Source organism: Haliotis rubra, unplaced genomic scaffold (genome assembly GCF_003918875.1).
Source record: "Haliotis rubra isolate DU_JTF1 unplaced genomic scaffold, ASM391887v1 Scf264, whole genome shotgun sequence".
In the NCBI taxonomy this organism is placed as follows: domain Eukaryota; kingdom Metazoa; phylum Mollusca; class Gastropoda; order Lepetellida; family Haliotidae; genus Haliotis; species Haliotis rubra.
In genome coordinates, this window is record NW_025766714.1 from 114,744 (window position 1) to 131,264 (window position 16,521).

At 41.1% G+C, this 16,521-nt stretch overlaps 1 protein-coding gene across 1 annotated transcript; it reads left to right on the top strand.

Moving 5' to 3' along the window:
* The first annotated feature begins 1,038 nt into the window (after window positions 1–1,038).
* On the top strand, window positions 1,039–7,452 carry LOC124280273 (C-type lectin domain family 4 member E-like). Its single transcript, XM_046716170.1, has 3 exons — window positions 1,039–1,096; window positions 2,279–2,458; window positions 7,223–7,452. Exons 1-3 carry the CDS (start codon window positions 1,039–1,041, stop codon window positions 7,450–7,452), a joined length of 468 nt encoding a protein of 155 aa, XP_046572126.1.
* The last annotated feature ends 9,069 nt before the right edge of the window (window positions 7,453–16,521 follow it).

The following is a 16,521-nucleotide window of genomic DNA, read 5'->3' on the forward strand; positions in this document are numbered from 1 at the left end:
ATACAGCAAATAAACTTGGTGAAACTTTGGCCAAACCATATTCAGGGGCGGATACAGCTCTTTGAGAAAGAGGGGGTGCACACGTCATTTTCACGAGAGTTTCAATAGTCATTTAATACACTTTCAGGACAAAGGCGTGGGGGTGGGGGGGGCAGGAGGTGCGTACCCCTGCACCCAGTCTGGATCCGCCTATGATCTTCCTCATCTAATTATGCACCTGAATTTCAAAAGAATCAAAATCAGCAAGAAGGAAAACTATTCATTTCAATGGATATAATGAGGAAGATAACAATGAAATATCTTCTATTCATGAGCTCCATGCTGTTCTTGAACAAGCTCACGATACCGCTGCATGGGCTGAAAACATACACTATCAACACCTGAAACACTCAACAAAGTCATGTTTGGAGGTTCTTTTAAATAATTTATGACATGTGGACGTCGTGGAAATTTCCTTCCTCGTAGAGTGATGTGGATCCTTCAAATTATCCACCAATATCAGCAACAATCTGTGTTTGCAATTTTACTTGCTTGCTTACTAGTTATCAGGCTTGCAATGCCTTGAAATCATATGTTACTGTCTGCCACGTTCAATAACATTCATACGCTCTCATTACATGTTTCCTTGAGTATATCTAGAAATCAAGACACTAAACCCACTCATTTCATTGACTAAATCCATGGTAACATATCAACAATAGATGCATTCACGCATTGATTGGCGGTCACCGATCGCACATAAGTCAACGCCTCTACCAATTTCCACACGTTGACTGGCGTCTAGTTCAGAAGGACGCTATGATTCGAAAGCTACTTTTCCTTTGTCTGGTGAACCACACCCCCGCTTTGATTAATACAGGATTTGGAGTTAAATGGAAAGATTTTGACCATATTCTTGTGTCAAAACCTTTCAAGTTTGAAATTTCAAACATTCCGAGTCATACAGAGTGTGTACTTCTGTGTCTCCAGAACGAAGCTTGCGTGTCTGTCTTTTATAGACGGCAACACCGACGGTGTCAGTTCCATGACGTGTTGTTCATGTCGCCTGAGGACGGAGAGCAAGAGAACGGGACCGTGTACTACAGCTTAACAACAGGTGAGACTTGATAATATTCATGACTGATTGAGTATGGGTTTACGCCGCTGGTAGTAATAATCCAGCAATATCTGGGCGGGGGACACATGGTTCGATTCCCGACATGGTCACAGTGTCTGAAGCTCCTTTCCGGTGGCCACCGTTGTGATACTGCTGAAACATTGCTAAGATCGGTGTAAAACCTTGTTCACTCACTCATACACTTTAACACGGAGATATATCCAGGAGCCAGACATAGACAACTACCCTTTGGTTCATCACGGTCATCATAGTGCAACCATTTTATGTCAGGACTGCCATCGAAGCATGAAAAACTTGTCATGACTGTCACAGTAAGGAGGAGACAAATTAATCCCAATTGGTATCTCAAGTAACAATACCAAACTGATTTACACAAAACCAAATCCAAATCACCCACGACCAAAATTAATATCCATTCCGTCTGCTCGAATTCAATTACATAACAAACGAGGACTCACATGCATGGGCACAAACACACCTTGGACATTCACTTCTTCGAAGGTCACCTTCTTGGATACCCGTGAAGGTCCGGGTTAGAATATTGATCTTCAGTAACCCATGCTTGTCGTAAGAGGCGACTAACGGGATCGGGTGGTCAGGCTCGCTGACTTGGTTGACACATGCCATCGGTTCCCAATTGCACAGATCGATGCTCATGCTGTTGATTACTGGATTGTCTGATCCAGACTCGATTATTTACAGACCGCCGCCATATAGCTGGAATATTTCTGAGTGCGGCGTAAAACTAAACTCACACACTCACTCACTCACCTACTTGGAAGCTCATTTTTAACGCCTATCTAGTACCATCACTATTTGACAATGGTTGACAGACACATGCCTATTATATATTCAGATTTTAATATTGGATATTTCTTGTGAATATACAATAAGAATAATTTTGGTTTTGGCGCATTTTTTATTCGGAAGCGTTTTTGTCCTGGTCAAGATGTGTTCTAATGTAAAGTTTGAAATAGTACACATCAGTAGCATCATGAGAAGTGGTAGAAAAACAGTAAACAGGTTGATGTAAATGAATATAAAGATCAGGCTCTGGAGTAACTGAACTACTGTTCAAAACTGTCTGGGTCAAAACTCTCTGATTTCAATCAATTGTGATGTATTTTACTCATCAGATGTTGATTGTGTTTGTTCATCTAGGTTCTTGTGCACATGGCTACGTCCACAATCGCCTCCTGAACCTCTGCTACCAGCTTCATCATGACAAGATCACCTACGACGACGGTCTTGCTGACTGTACGTCAAGAGGGGAACACTTTGTTGTTATTGACAGTGAAGACAAGCAGGACCACATGGTCAAGCAGATCACATCGTCATCAGGTTTGTGCATGTGCTTTTGTATCGGCCCATTAATCAGAATCAATAACATATGCATAATGTTAGTGAGTGAGTGACGGATTCGTGATTTATGCCGCTTTAAGCAATATTCCAACAATATCACGGCAGGGAATACCATTTGACCATATGGGAAATTGTACCCGCATTATCACGAACGAACGCTTTAAAAACAAGGCTACCCCACCGCCCACATGCTGTTACACTAGTTGTACTGGGAGTCACTGTAATATTTGAAAAACAATCTCACTAGAAGAACACTATCTACCTGTCTACAGAAATATATTAACGTTGCAACATCATCACACCTGATTGTTATGTGCACTATTTAAGTCCAGCAATGTACCATCCAATGAGTGAGTGAGTTAACGTCACATCGGCAATATTTCAGCAATACCGCGTCTTTACATTAAACAGAAATAGTGAGTGAGTGAGTTTAGTATTACGCCGCACTCAGCAATATACCAGCTATATGGAGGCGGTCTGTAAATAATCGAGTCTGGATCAGACAATCCAGTGATCAACAGCATGAGCATCGATCTACGCAATTGGGAACCGATGACAAGTGTCAACCAAGTCAGCTAGCCTGACCACCCGATCCCGTTAGTTGCCCCTTACGACAAGCATGGGTTACTGAAGATCAGTATTCTAACCCGGACCTTCACGGGTCTTAAACAGAAATACATTTCGAATGCAAAAACCTGCTGTTAGCGGATAGTAAACAAGTATCACAGATTCTGACTTAAAACTAGCATGTTATCATAAAACGATATCACTAAGGAAAACGATTTGATATATTGGATGGCATATAGATTGCCAGCAACTGAAGGTAGATCACAATACCAGGTGTTATTGGGACTAACAGTGCCTTTGCTAAATGCATGGACCCCAGCTCGTTTTACAGCATCCCTTCATGGTATTAGTATTGCCAAATGTAGCCAGACATTTAAACAACGTGTATTCCACTATCAAAATAGTGCTACGGTTAATAAATTTGCCGTGACAAAAGGTATAAGATTCCCCTTTGAACCAGCAAAATAGAACACAGACAAGTCTAAAATATTCAATATTTTATTGAACAAACAATGAGCAAGCATTTGAGTCACAAATCTAAACTATCGGGTCACAAATATAAAACATTAACTCACCAGAATCTTGACATTCACAGTGAGAACAAATATTCTGATTGAATGACAGCAGTTGAGTAGACAAGCACGTTGAACAACTTGATGATGGCAGAGAGATGTGTATACATCCAGTCATGTAATAAGCCCCGTGTCGCACAACACAACAACCAGCCTATATATAGCTCTTACACAGTTCTCGAACATTCTAGCAAAGCTAGGCTCCATCATTATCGTCTCAGAACGGTACGGAATCATGTGGAACACACAGCATGACGAGTCAACAAGTTGCCAAGGAGGCAACTCTGAAGCGCTATCTCATAAGGCGTACCGCTACAAATACTATTGCCATTGAACATATATGATGCGAGATGCGAGCCACAACCCACACTCAAAACTTTAAACATTGTGACCCATAATAACTATCACCTAATCAATGATAATATACTAAGCAGCAAAAGAAACGTCAGTTTAGAATTTTCCTTAACAGAAACGGATAACTGTAAACTCATTTAATGTTTTGATTGTATATTTTTGACGACATCTCCAATTTTACCTGAGCAAAGACATTCCTCCCCAAACTCAGAATTGAACCCAGGAAATGGTCTCAAAAACGCAACCTGACCTCGGAGATGGTACGGTGTTCTCCATGTTTTTCATGCAGCTCATGCTGCACGTGCTGTTCACAAGGACCAGCCCTTTAAAATGCACCCCTAAACCTGGCTGAAACATTCACATTATAACGTCAGCAGGATGCCGCGACTCACGACGGCTCAGAGGAACCAGGCGCTAGGAAGACTTGAAGCTGGCCACTCTGCACAAGCCGTTGCCAATCACTTCCAGCTCAACGTTCGGACCATCTAAAGGCTGCAGCAACGTTTCCGGGCCACCAACACCACAAATGATCGCCCCCGTACTGGCAGACCAAGGGTGACCACAAGACAAGACCGCCATGTTGTGCGACAGCATGTACAGAATCCCTTCATGCAGGCATCCGAAACAGCACGCCAGACAGTGGGAACACACGGAAGACCAATCAGTACTGATACAGTACGCCGACGTCTTAACAGCGGGAACGTCCATTGCCGTAGACCTTACCGTGGACCTATCCTCACCCCTCGTCATCGGCGTGAACGTCTACAGTTTGCCCTCCAACACCAAAACTGGCGATACAGGCAATGGAGAACTGTTCTGTTCACAGATGAGAGTCGGTACTGCGTATCAACTGCAGATGGCAGGACAAGAATATGGCGACGACGTGGCCAGCGTTACTCAGACCAATGTGTTATGGAAAGAGACTGATGGGGAGGTGCAAGCACCATGGTATGGGGTGGAATAGGCCTAAACCAGAGAGTGGGTCCTGTGGGGTTTCAGAACCTTGGTCCAGGAAGAGGAGGCGGCATCACAGCGGTGCGCTACATCAACCAGGCTCTCAGACCCCACGTCATACCACATTTCGCGCGTCACCTGAACAACATTTTCCAGCATGATAACGCCCGGGCCCATACTGCCAGAGTTACACGGGACTTCCTACAGCAGAACGGTGTCAACATTATGCAGTGGCCAGCCCTTAGTCCTGATTTAAAACCAATTGAACATCTTTGGGATGAAGTTCAGACGAGACTGATTAATGTCATACCATGGCCGAACACAGCTGATTTAATGCGCCAGGCCTTTCTCAGAGTGTGGTTCCAGGTGCCAATGGCCTTCATTAATCGAGTGGTGCACTCCACGCTGTGCTGCAGTTATTGCCGCCTGTGGTGGTCACACTAGATGCTGAAGTTAAGAGTCTGAATGGACTGCAAACGTTCACGTAATGTGTTGAAATTGTGCTGAGTTATTCATTGATGTATCAAGATATTGTACACAAAAATACAAGATCCGCTTATTATGTCCATTTCTGTAATGATTTGATTACAGTGCCTATCTAATTTTGAATTCGTACTGACGTTGTTTTTGCTGCTGAGTATACAAATTACAAAAAAACACTCTCTCATAACAATAGTGCCAGACATAGAAATACCTTGAAGTGAGTGAGTATGGGTTTACGCCGCTTTTAGCAATATTCCAGCAACATCACCGCAGGGGACACAAGAAAATGGGCTTCACAAGAAATACCTTGAATGACATGGTATTACGTACTCTCTCAGGGGGGCAATAACTTTATAAGACTTCAATCCCCATCGAGGACAGGGCAACAAACAATCTCAGTCAATAATCATAACTATGTATGTGGAAATTAATGACGCATCACCTGTAATTCCTCAGACTGATCAGCAATGCTCTGTACTCTCTAATTGTTGTTTTCCTGAGTCTGCAAGGTCTTGGAAGATTTAAAACCGGTAGCCCTGTGTTTGTTCAAAAGTCTTGAAATGATGTCAGGATTTGTCTGAGGGACATTCCTGCATTTCCCATAATAATAATAATATGCCACCTTGCAGCATCTGGCAATTCACTACGTGTCATGATAATTATGGTTCTGAATATTCACTCCAAATTGAAAATAGAGAGTGTGACATGTTATCAGTAAAAACTTGATTTAAACAATTTTGGGGGTATGACATTTCACGTGCATTGTGCGCCGTTGCACGTACACCTCCACACAAAAAACATACTGTACATCAAGATGCAAAATGTTAATAAATCATTCAGAAAATGCTCTGCTTTCTTAATTCATGCATAATAGGTCTATGAATTACGTAATGCTTGATTAATTTCCATATCTATACATACCTTTGTACATCAAAATTTATGAATGAGATCCATGTATTTCATATGGCACAAAATTAAATGAACATGAATTTTACTAAGAATGTTCTGTACTGTTTTGACATTAAAATATTCCGTGTAATGGAATGTTCCACTTAATCACAGCCTCAAAATTTAACTGTAATCCTTGATACAATCAGGACCTTCTGCATATTCATAGAAAGTAACTGAGACGTGCGGAACTGCCCCATAGACCATTCTTTGTGAACTACAAAGTACAATATACAAGCGAAACATTCATCTGAATTGCTACTGTCCACATGTTGGCCCCAGCGAAACAACGCAAGTTCAATTTCAATGGTTATCTCTCATATCAATGATTTGTCAGTGAGTTGTTTGTTTCACGCCGCACTCAGCAATATTCCAGCTATGCGACGGCGATCTGGTGTAGACAATCCAGTGACTGACATCACGCGCATAGATCTTTGCAATTTGGATACGATTACATATATCAACCGGGTAACCTCTCAGTAACCAGGGGTGGGGTAGCCTGGTGGTTGAAGCGTTCGCTCGTCAAGCCCTTATGAAAAGTCAGTGTAATAAGTATGTTAGGGGATCTACCTCTTCCTTGCCTTCCTTTCCCCGGACTAACTGTTTTCTCGCAGTGAGGTGAAATTAGGTGGTAATGCAAACGAGTAAATGAATGTATTTTTGCGCCTCACCCAAGTTACAGATTCATAGCTGATATTATCTTTGTTTCTACCAGCTACACTCTAATGGCCATTTGTCAAAAGTAAGTAGTTTCTCCTTTTTCGAAAGTAAAGAAATTATGAAAGTGATTTGTTTTAACCTTGCAGTACTGCCTCGTTTTTCGAAAGTAAAGAATTATAAATATTTAATTGTTTTAACCTTTCAGCAGCTATGGCCAGTAGCTACTTCTTAGATGGTTCAGATGCGGCAAATGAAGGACAATGGGTATTCCACGATGGCCGACCTATGACCTACTTTGCCTGGGCTATAGGCAACCCAACAAATGTTTCAAGTACGAAAGATTACCTCCTTGCCAGCAAACTTAACAATGCATTTTCGTGGCGAGACGGGAAGCGGGCAGAAACAAAGTACTACATCTGTCAGAAAGACCTTTGAAATCCTGGACCACTGACAGCAACTACTGGAATTCGAGAAGTGGTTTGACCTACTGAAGAGAATTTCAAAACTTCGCAAAGAAAGATATCATGTCACTCTGTAGAGGATGAATCCGCTTTGAAACTCATGACTATCACATGAGCATCATCTTTTTGAAGTTGTAACCTTGTTAAAATGTTCAGTGTTTATGTTTTTATTAGTTCAACAAGGTGTTTACGTACATACTTACTGTTAACTAGACATGGTGATAGCAAGTTATAAAAACTCTATACTGTAGTTTATAATAATGACTTCGTCAGTGCTGTCTGGGGTAATGTGTACGAATGAAGGTGCCATCAACGTTTGGCTTGACTCTTCGACATGAAGACATGTTCCTCATTTGAACTGGATTCCAAAACTACATACAAATCCACACAAGGAGAGATATATTGCTGGTTCCAGCAAATTTACTACCAAATCCATGTCTCAAATAGTAAACATAATCTGTTATACTATCAAGGAAGGATTTTTTCGATATTCACAGAAAGTTTTTGATACAAGCGGAATTAATACCATGTGGATTCACAAAACCTCAAAAATGGATTAACTTACATTTTTACAATTTCCAAAAACGGACAGATTTCCGTTCTGTCAAAACATTTGCTTTTTTCAACATTGTATACCACCATCCGACATGACAAACTTAAGGAAAAACTGTATTCCTTGATCCATGCGGCATTTGTAAACAAACGTGGTGAACACAGATATACATACATATCTATCGCCAGGGGTCCAGGACAATTTGTGAAAAATGAAAGCATATGTCATTTGAAGTTTACCGAGAAAAGCAATATCTGAAATGCTGGATTTTCTCATTGAAAACGTCTTTGTGAAATATGGGGATAAAACATTTCCCCTCATTGCGGATCTGTTTCTTTATGCATATGAATCAGAATTTCTGCTTGGGTTGGCGAAATCAAAATAATTTGAACATGTTCTTTTGACTAGGATTTATGAGAGTCTCATACGACATTGTGTCAAAAGTTATTTGACCAAGGTCACAAGACTCATATGCATGTGCTTGTGATGTGTGCGAACGGTGGTCACATACATGATGTCATCACGTTTGACGGTGGTTTACAGGCACACATTTTACCGAGTTTGTGCGCATTGGAAGGGATTATTGTCCTCCGCCGCAACGCGGAACGCGGGACTACGTATTCAGCAGCGTCCGTACGTACGTAGGTCCCGATTCTTGTTAACGCGATATCTCATGAACTGTTGTACCCAAACTCTTCAAATTTGGTTACAACCTACATTAGGGGATTACGCAGTGATTTCTTGTATATGACCAAAAAATAAAAAGTAAATATGTTTTAAATATGTCATTCTTCTTTAGCGGCGGGGGACATTGCCACATTAGTGGCAAACACTTGTTCACACTTAATGGAGCACTCGTCGTTTTCTTGTCAAGGTTTCTTGTTCAAATTTCAGTATGGAATAGAAAACTATCCAAAGAAATTGTCGTTGTTTGTTGTTTGTAGTATCTTTTGTTTGTTCAACTGGTCACACTGGCTCCAGACTGGTCGGGTTTAGAATGTATCCTTGATCCTATTGTTAAGGACCCCTACTACTACGAGTGTCCCTTGGTGGCACAGGGTGTTCTAATGGCTACAGTCCGGTTCTCCTTCCTTTTCTCCACAGTCCTATGGATGAAACCTTTTAAAAAATCATTACTCACTTTCTAATTTGATTACTGATGTTGACATTGTCATTCCGCTTTCTGTAGCTCATTGTGAACATGTTTAATCATTGATCAATTCAAGTATGTTCTAAGTAGTTAATCACATTAATTTCTTAGTCAAACCATCTAGAGCCAATTGATCAGTTCCTGGTCACTGAAACTATAGCGGCAACACTTTCCTCAACCCTTTCATTGCAGATCCAGTACCGTCTATATTCATGAGACAAAGGGAACGAAGATAATGTGTGAAGTCGAAACAATGTCATGATCAATGAATAATTAGAACACGTATTCCTAGTGTAAATACATCAACGTTTTACCTATATGTTTCTTTGTCTGTTTCATATTTATAACCATAAATGGTTTTATCAACTGTATTTAGCATAAGCAAGAGTCTCATCACTGACCGAATAACGACTGTGTTATATCCTTTCTTAATCTGAAATCGATTAGATCTGTATATACAGTTAAATGAAAATCACCTTTTAGGCATATTCAGGCCTTGACAATGATATACCATCAAACGCCATTGTGTAGAAGTTCAAGGATCATCGTAAATACATAGTTATCCAAGGTTCGACATAACCACAAAATGCTCACATACGTAATACGTAGATATCAACCTTCTACGCAGATATTACCGTTAGTCTGCCACAGCCGTGTTGAGTATATTCTATATTCTGCGTGCCTTCATGACGGGGTTTAGAGAAAGATGTATAATATAAAGAATAAATTAAAGCTCAGTATCTACTATCCTCGGAGACATGTGTCCAAAAGTGAGACAAAGGTATATTTTAATGCGCTGTCTCACATTGTGCAGGCCCGTCCACATGATTCTGATTTTTTTAAGGTTTGGAAGTTCACATAAGTAACTGAGATTGTTAGTGCTTCGCGGGTCAGAGCATCTGTGGAATGTTGTCGGGCTGTGAAAGAACGCCGGAGAACCGACACCCGCCAATCTGCCTCAGCTTTGGACTTTGTTTGTTTGTTTGTTGTTTAACGCCGCACTCAGAAATATTCCATCTATATGGAGGCGGTCTATAAAATAATCGCGTTATGAAGATCAATCCTAGCCCGGATCTTCACGGGGCATGTCGGCTTTGAGTACATGTAGCTATTCACATGGCAGCTGGCACGAAGAGCAACCATCAGGGTTCGCCCTGACATGCAAATTTGACCCATTATATACAAATTAAATTAATCAGTAAAACTAATTGCTGCGTCAGAGATTACGCAAATACTTACAATTTCAGAGATACATACCTGTTAACTATTAATGTGTTAGATTCTTTCGTTTGGCGGGACGTTACACAGTAAGTTCAGCCAATCGCCCATTGCTGCCTAGAGGGGCAGTGTAATTGAAAGGCTGTTCAATTGTTTCAATATTTAATCAGTCCAGTTTCATTTTCAAAGGTACATGCATTCAGGGTTGAAATGTTTATTAAAATTGTAATATGTCTCTGAAATGTCTGCCTTTAACGCCCCACAATTATTTTGAGAGTCATGGTGGCTACCAAAATTAAATGTCAAGTGCTTTTGCCAGTATGCCAACAGGACGTCGTGCATATATCGCCTGGCATGGACTCACAAGATTGTGATTTACAAGTGTGAAATTATCTTATAAGCATTTATCGTCATTACAGCTAGAGAGGTGCACCAGGGTCCTTCTGTCTACATTTGACAACTTATGAGGTACAATCGAGCATACTCTCTCTAATTTCAAAGAGAGTTATGAGACACAAGGTCACAAATGGTAACAATATTCAAGACCTCATTAAACATTTCAATGTGTGTAGATTATTTATTCATTTGTTTATTTATTTATTTATTTATTATGTATGTATGTATGTATGTATGTATGTATGTATGTATGTATGTATGTATGTATGTATGTATGTATGTATGTATGTATGTATGTATGTATGTATGTATGTATTTATTTAAACATTATTCACATACTCTCAATATCCCACGCAACTGGTATTAAAATGGACTCGGTCCGTCTGTCCGTCCGTGCAAATTCTTCTTTTCCGGAACAGAACATAAAATCCGTTCAATATTTCTTCACCAAACTTGGCATACGGACAGGTCTGGTGGTGTCTTTTGGTAGTTTTGGATTTCTGAATAAGATATTTTTTGCGTTTCCGTGGCAACAAGTTTGACTTTGACTGAAATTAGTGTCGGTGCTCTTTTTACGGTGCAGATTGATTTATTTCAGATTAAAAATCTGCATCAAACTATGGAAGCACTCAGGCAGTCCGTTGTTGATACAAGCATCACATAGTCATAACTCAGAGACGTATTCATGATGAGTATTTTACCACTGCGGGGGATAGTGATGACTTTGTCTTCTTGCTTACATGTTTCTATAAGTATATCTAGAAAACAAGGCACAAAACCAACTCATTTTACTGACACAAAATCCATGGCAACACATCAACAAAAGATGCATTCATGCTATGATTGTGGGTCACCGATCGCACAGAGTCCAAGGATAACACATCGCTTCTACCAATCACCACACGTTGTCTGGCGTCTGGTTAAGAAGGACGCAATGATTCGGACGCTACTTTTCCTTTGTCTGGTGAACTATACACCTGCTTTGATTAACACGGCATTTACAGTTAAATGGAAAGATTTTGACCATGTCATTGTGTCAAACAACACCACGGCTGAAATTTCCAATGTTCACAGTCGTAAACGGTGTTTATTTCTGTGTCTCCAGAACGAAGCTTGCGTGTCTGTCTTTTACAGACGGCAACACCGACAGTGTCAGTTCCATGACGTGTTGTTCATGTCGCCTGAAGACGGAGAGCAAGAGAGAGGAACCGTGTACTGCAGCTTAACAACAGGTGAGGCTTGATATTATTCATGTGTGAGTGACTGAGTATGCTTTTAAGCCGCTTATAGCAATATTCCAACTATATCAGGGACACATGGTTTGATTCCCCACATGGTCACTATGCCTGAAGCATTTCTGTTGTCCCTGCTGTGATATAGCTGGAATATTGCTAAGATCGCTGTAAAACCTTATTCACTCACTCATACATATAGGAACAAAGGGAAAGGCTTCTGTACCAGCCGCCATCATTTAAGTGAAGATCTCTGCATGGTTGATTCTTGTCTCACAAGTCTCAAATACGCAGTCGTTTGGAGAGCTTACCCTTGGAAAAACATATGGATTTTACATGGCACTTCGCTTGGTTAACACCCATTGCCGAACCGTCCAGCAGTTGAACCAATAACAATATTAAGTTGTTACTGAGATTACGTCCATATCTCGTTTACAAATACTGTGCAATGCCTTGTACTAATTATGAGTTCTTCACATGCACGCACACGCACACGCACACACACACACACACACACAACACACAAACACAAACACAAACCCCAAGAGAATCATCAAACAATGGTTGTCATAACTCCAGTCGTACAGTGAATAATACAGCTGACAGCATTGATGTCGAGTGGTCATAGGACCCAGTCCTCACTGCTGCCACTTATCGCTGTGTAAATTTGCGTTGCTCAGGTTGGTCTGAATCTCATGATGGTGGGAAGAGGAGACTAAGGGATTTGATGGACATGCTTGTGTCATGGTTGAATACATGTCACTAAATTCCAATTCCCTGAACCTATGTCCATGATTTCAACAACGGGATGTTTGGCAATTGTGATGTCTTTTGCTGAACAGATGTTGATTTGTAGTTTATTTAACCACTCTTTACATTGAGTAGAGTTGTATCAATGTTCAAAGGTTCAAGAGTTTTAGATAATAACTGTGCTTATGTAACCCAGGTTCTTGTCCACCTGGCTATGTCCACAACCGCCTCCTCAACATCTGCTACCAGCTTCATTTTGACAGTCTTAAATACGAAACCCGTGAAGATCCGGGGTAGAATAGGTCTTCAGCAACCCATGCTTGCCACAAAAGGCGACTATGCTTGTCGTAAGAGGCGACTAACGGGATCGGGTGGTCAGGCTCGCTGACTTGGTTGACACATGTCATCGGTTCCCAATTGCGCAGATCGATGCTCATGCTGTTGATCACTGGATTGTCTGGTCCAGACTCGATTATGTACAGACCGCCGCCATATAGCTGGAATATTGCTGAGTGCGGCGTAAAGCTAAATTCACTCACTCACTCTTAAATACGACGACGGTCTTGCTGACTGTACGTCAAGAGGAGAACACTTTGTTGTCATTGACAATGGGGACAAGCGGAACCACATTGTCAAGCTGATCAGGTCGTCATCAGGTTTGTGCATGTGCTTTTGTGCCGGCCCATCTATCAAGGTCAATATCATATGCTTACTGTTAGTGAGGGATTCGTGATTTGCAATATTGCAATACTATCACGGCAGGGAATACCAAAAATAAGCTTAACACTTTGTACCCATATGGGAAGTTGAATCTGTATTATCCCGAGTAAACGATTTAAGAACAAAGCCCTTGTGCTATCACTAAACTAACTTCGTCAGCGATAAGAACACTATTATTCATGGCATCAAAGCATGGAAATAGTTTCTGGTTATTTAAGGCCAATACCCTTCAATCCACTTACACTCGATGTTCGTAATCAGTCAAATATTGATCAATGGTATCATATACGTATGGTAAGATTTAGAGGACCAAGTAGTGTTTAAGAGCGTGATTCCGAGATGGTTCTACCCAAAGACCCGCAATGTCGCCACGAAACCGCACTGAGAATAGAAGCAGTACAGGAAGACAAACCCTGTTTACCTGTCTACAGCAGTGTATTGATGTCGTAGCAGCATCATACCTGATTTTTATGTGCACTATTTAGGTTACATATAATTCCGCGTCAGCACTTTTATATGAACTTGTAATGTCAGAGTGTATGGGATTAAGTCCTATACGAATTCAATGAAGCAGGTCCTCCCTCTTCCATGAATACATTTTATTCCCCATTTATACTGGACTCCAAAGATCCATGAAGGTTCGTAAAACCAGACCGAGCAATGTATCCTCGTAATTTCGACACGATTACATGCATCAACTAGGTGAGCGTGCATGACCACGAAGTCCAGTTACTCGCCTCTTAAGATGAGGAGGGATTGCTGAAGACCTGAAGAGTAGAATGTGAATGAGCGTGTGTTGTCAGTGTCGTAGGTGTCTTAGTGGATCTGCCTCTTCCTGGCCTAGCTTTTCACCAGACTGCTGTTCTTTCTCGCAATGAGATGGGAAACCCTGTTGTCTCAGACCGTGTCGTGTTTTTGTTTGCAAGCGTGTATATGAGAGAATATTTTTGGCCACAACCAAGTAATACTCCTTAGTGAGACAAATAGAATAGGCTTTTCATATTTCACCCAAATTCGGATTTGAAGCCAGCAGACAACCCAAACTCACAGCCTCCGCGAGATTCATTCAATGAACACTTACAAACTTGATAATGGCAACAGTATTGATCATGTTATCTTTGCTTTTGCCAGCTACACTGACAATTCATTTGTCAAACATAAGTTGCTTCTCGCTTTGCGAAAGTAAAACTATACTGAAAGTGCCTTTTTAACCTTGAAGCTGCTGAAGCATTTAGCTACTTCTTGGACGCTTCAGATGCGACCAATGAAGGACAATGGGTATTCCATGATGGCCAACCTATGACCTACTTCGCCTGACCGACAAATACTACAGAACAGCACGGTTACCTCGTCGCCAGCAAACTGAACAATGCATTTCTGTGTCAAGACAGGAAACGGACAAAACGAAAGTACTACATGTGCCAGAAAGACCTTTGAACAATGAACACTATGTGGAAATACTGGCGATCACAGCATGGTATTTATGAGAACCCCATACGACGTCTGAAGAGACTTGATCATTTTATTTTAGTTTTATTCCACTGCTTACAATAAATAGTATAACACCTAACCACAAAAGAAACGATAGGAGCATTATGTTTTTATTAAATGCACAACAAAACAATTTGTGAAAGGAGATCTATACCCATTGAAAAATCACTGTTCAATTTTTACTTCATATATTTTATGACGACTCAGGAACGCATTCGTTTCCTCTGATTTGACGTTTTTTGAACTTACAGTAGAAATCAAATGGCAAAATGCGTGCGTTTTCCCACTGGTTTATCCTTTATGAGACGCCATATATAAAAGAATTAAGCTTGGAAAGGGACAGGAAACATGATTTCGTTTAATGCCTTCACTTGCAATGTTATTTGCAGAGCAGTTGGACCACAGACAGCTTCTGTATTTGCGACGTCAACTGTGGCAACAAGTTGTCTTCTATGACGTATCAAGGTTCAACCTTTTTCTGCTGCTCCAGAGGGGCGCTGAGGTAGCCTAGTTGTTAAAGCGTTTGCTCTTCACGCCGAAGACCCAGGTTCGATTCCCCATATGGGTACAATGTGTGAAGCCCATTTCTGGTGTCCCCGCCGATATATTGCTGGAATATTGCTAAAAGCGGCGTAAAACTCACTTACTCACTTAAACACTCCAGTGTGTAGAGACGACGCTGTGTCCTGCAAACCAGCTGCTTGGGAGGGAAGGCTTCAGTTATCACGGGACGGCTCTACACGTCATCGGAGTGTGATTCTGTCGTGTACAAGAATTACGTTCTTCCTAATCATGTCAGATCTATCTGTCTGACTCAACCTCAACTCCACGTCTTTCAACACAAGTCTGTACGGACTCAGGGTGTAGCCTAGTCGTTAAAGCGTTCGCTCGTCACGCAGAAGACCCGGGTTTGATTCCTCACACTGTGTGAAGCCCATTTCTGGTGTTCCCCGCCGTGATATTGCTAGAACATTACTAAAATAGGCTTTAAACCATACTCACGTACTCACTGTACGGAATAACATGCCCTGTGATGCCCTGATCGCCTTCAGATCCGGACATGGAGCCGATGATTGACCATGTCTGGAACGAGACACAATTCAGGAACTGGAAGTCTGTTTTGTGTGCGAATGGAACAAGATTCTTCGGGGCTTCTTCCAAAGTATGGGTTCCAATAAATCGGCACATGCTAAGTGTTTGAAGGAATAGCTCTGTGAACGAACACTGCATCATGTTAATGTGCAGAACATGTATACACATGAGTGTACCAGCCACCTTTTTCATGGGATGGAAGATATTTTGCCAAAAATGGCTCACATGAGAATAATCACAACGAAGTCAACAGTCAGGTGTCAATATATACTGAAAAGCAAAAGAAACGTCGTAATATTGGAAATGACATTTAAGTATCAGTGGAGTATTTGAACCCTTTTGTTTTAAATATACACCGGAAGTCAAGTTTGAGGAGGACATAAATCGTGGTCGTAAAATCTGTTTGCCTAATAGAGTATTGTTTTAAATTGAGGTTAGAAA

Coding starts and splice junctions, on each gene's coding strand:
- LOC124280273 (XM_046716170.1), top strand. CDS start 1,039: ATGTCGCCTGAGGACGGAGAGCAAGAGAACGGGACCGTGTACTACAGC. Junction 1,097..2,278: donor GTACTACAGCTTAACAACAG/GTGAGACTTGAT, acceptor TTGTTCATCTAG/GTTCTTGTGCACATGGCTAC. Junction 2,459..7,222: donor GCAGATCACATCGTCATCAG/GTTTGTGCATGT, acceptor TTAACCTTTCAG/CAGCTATGGCCAGTAGCTAC.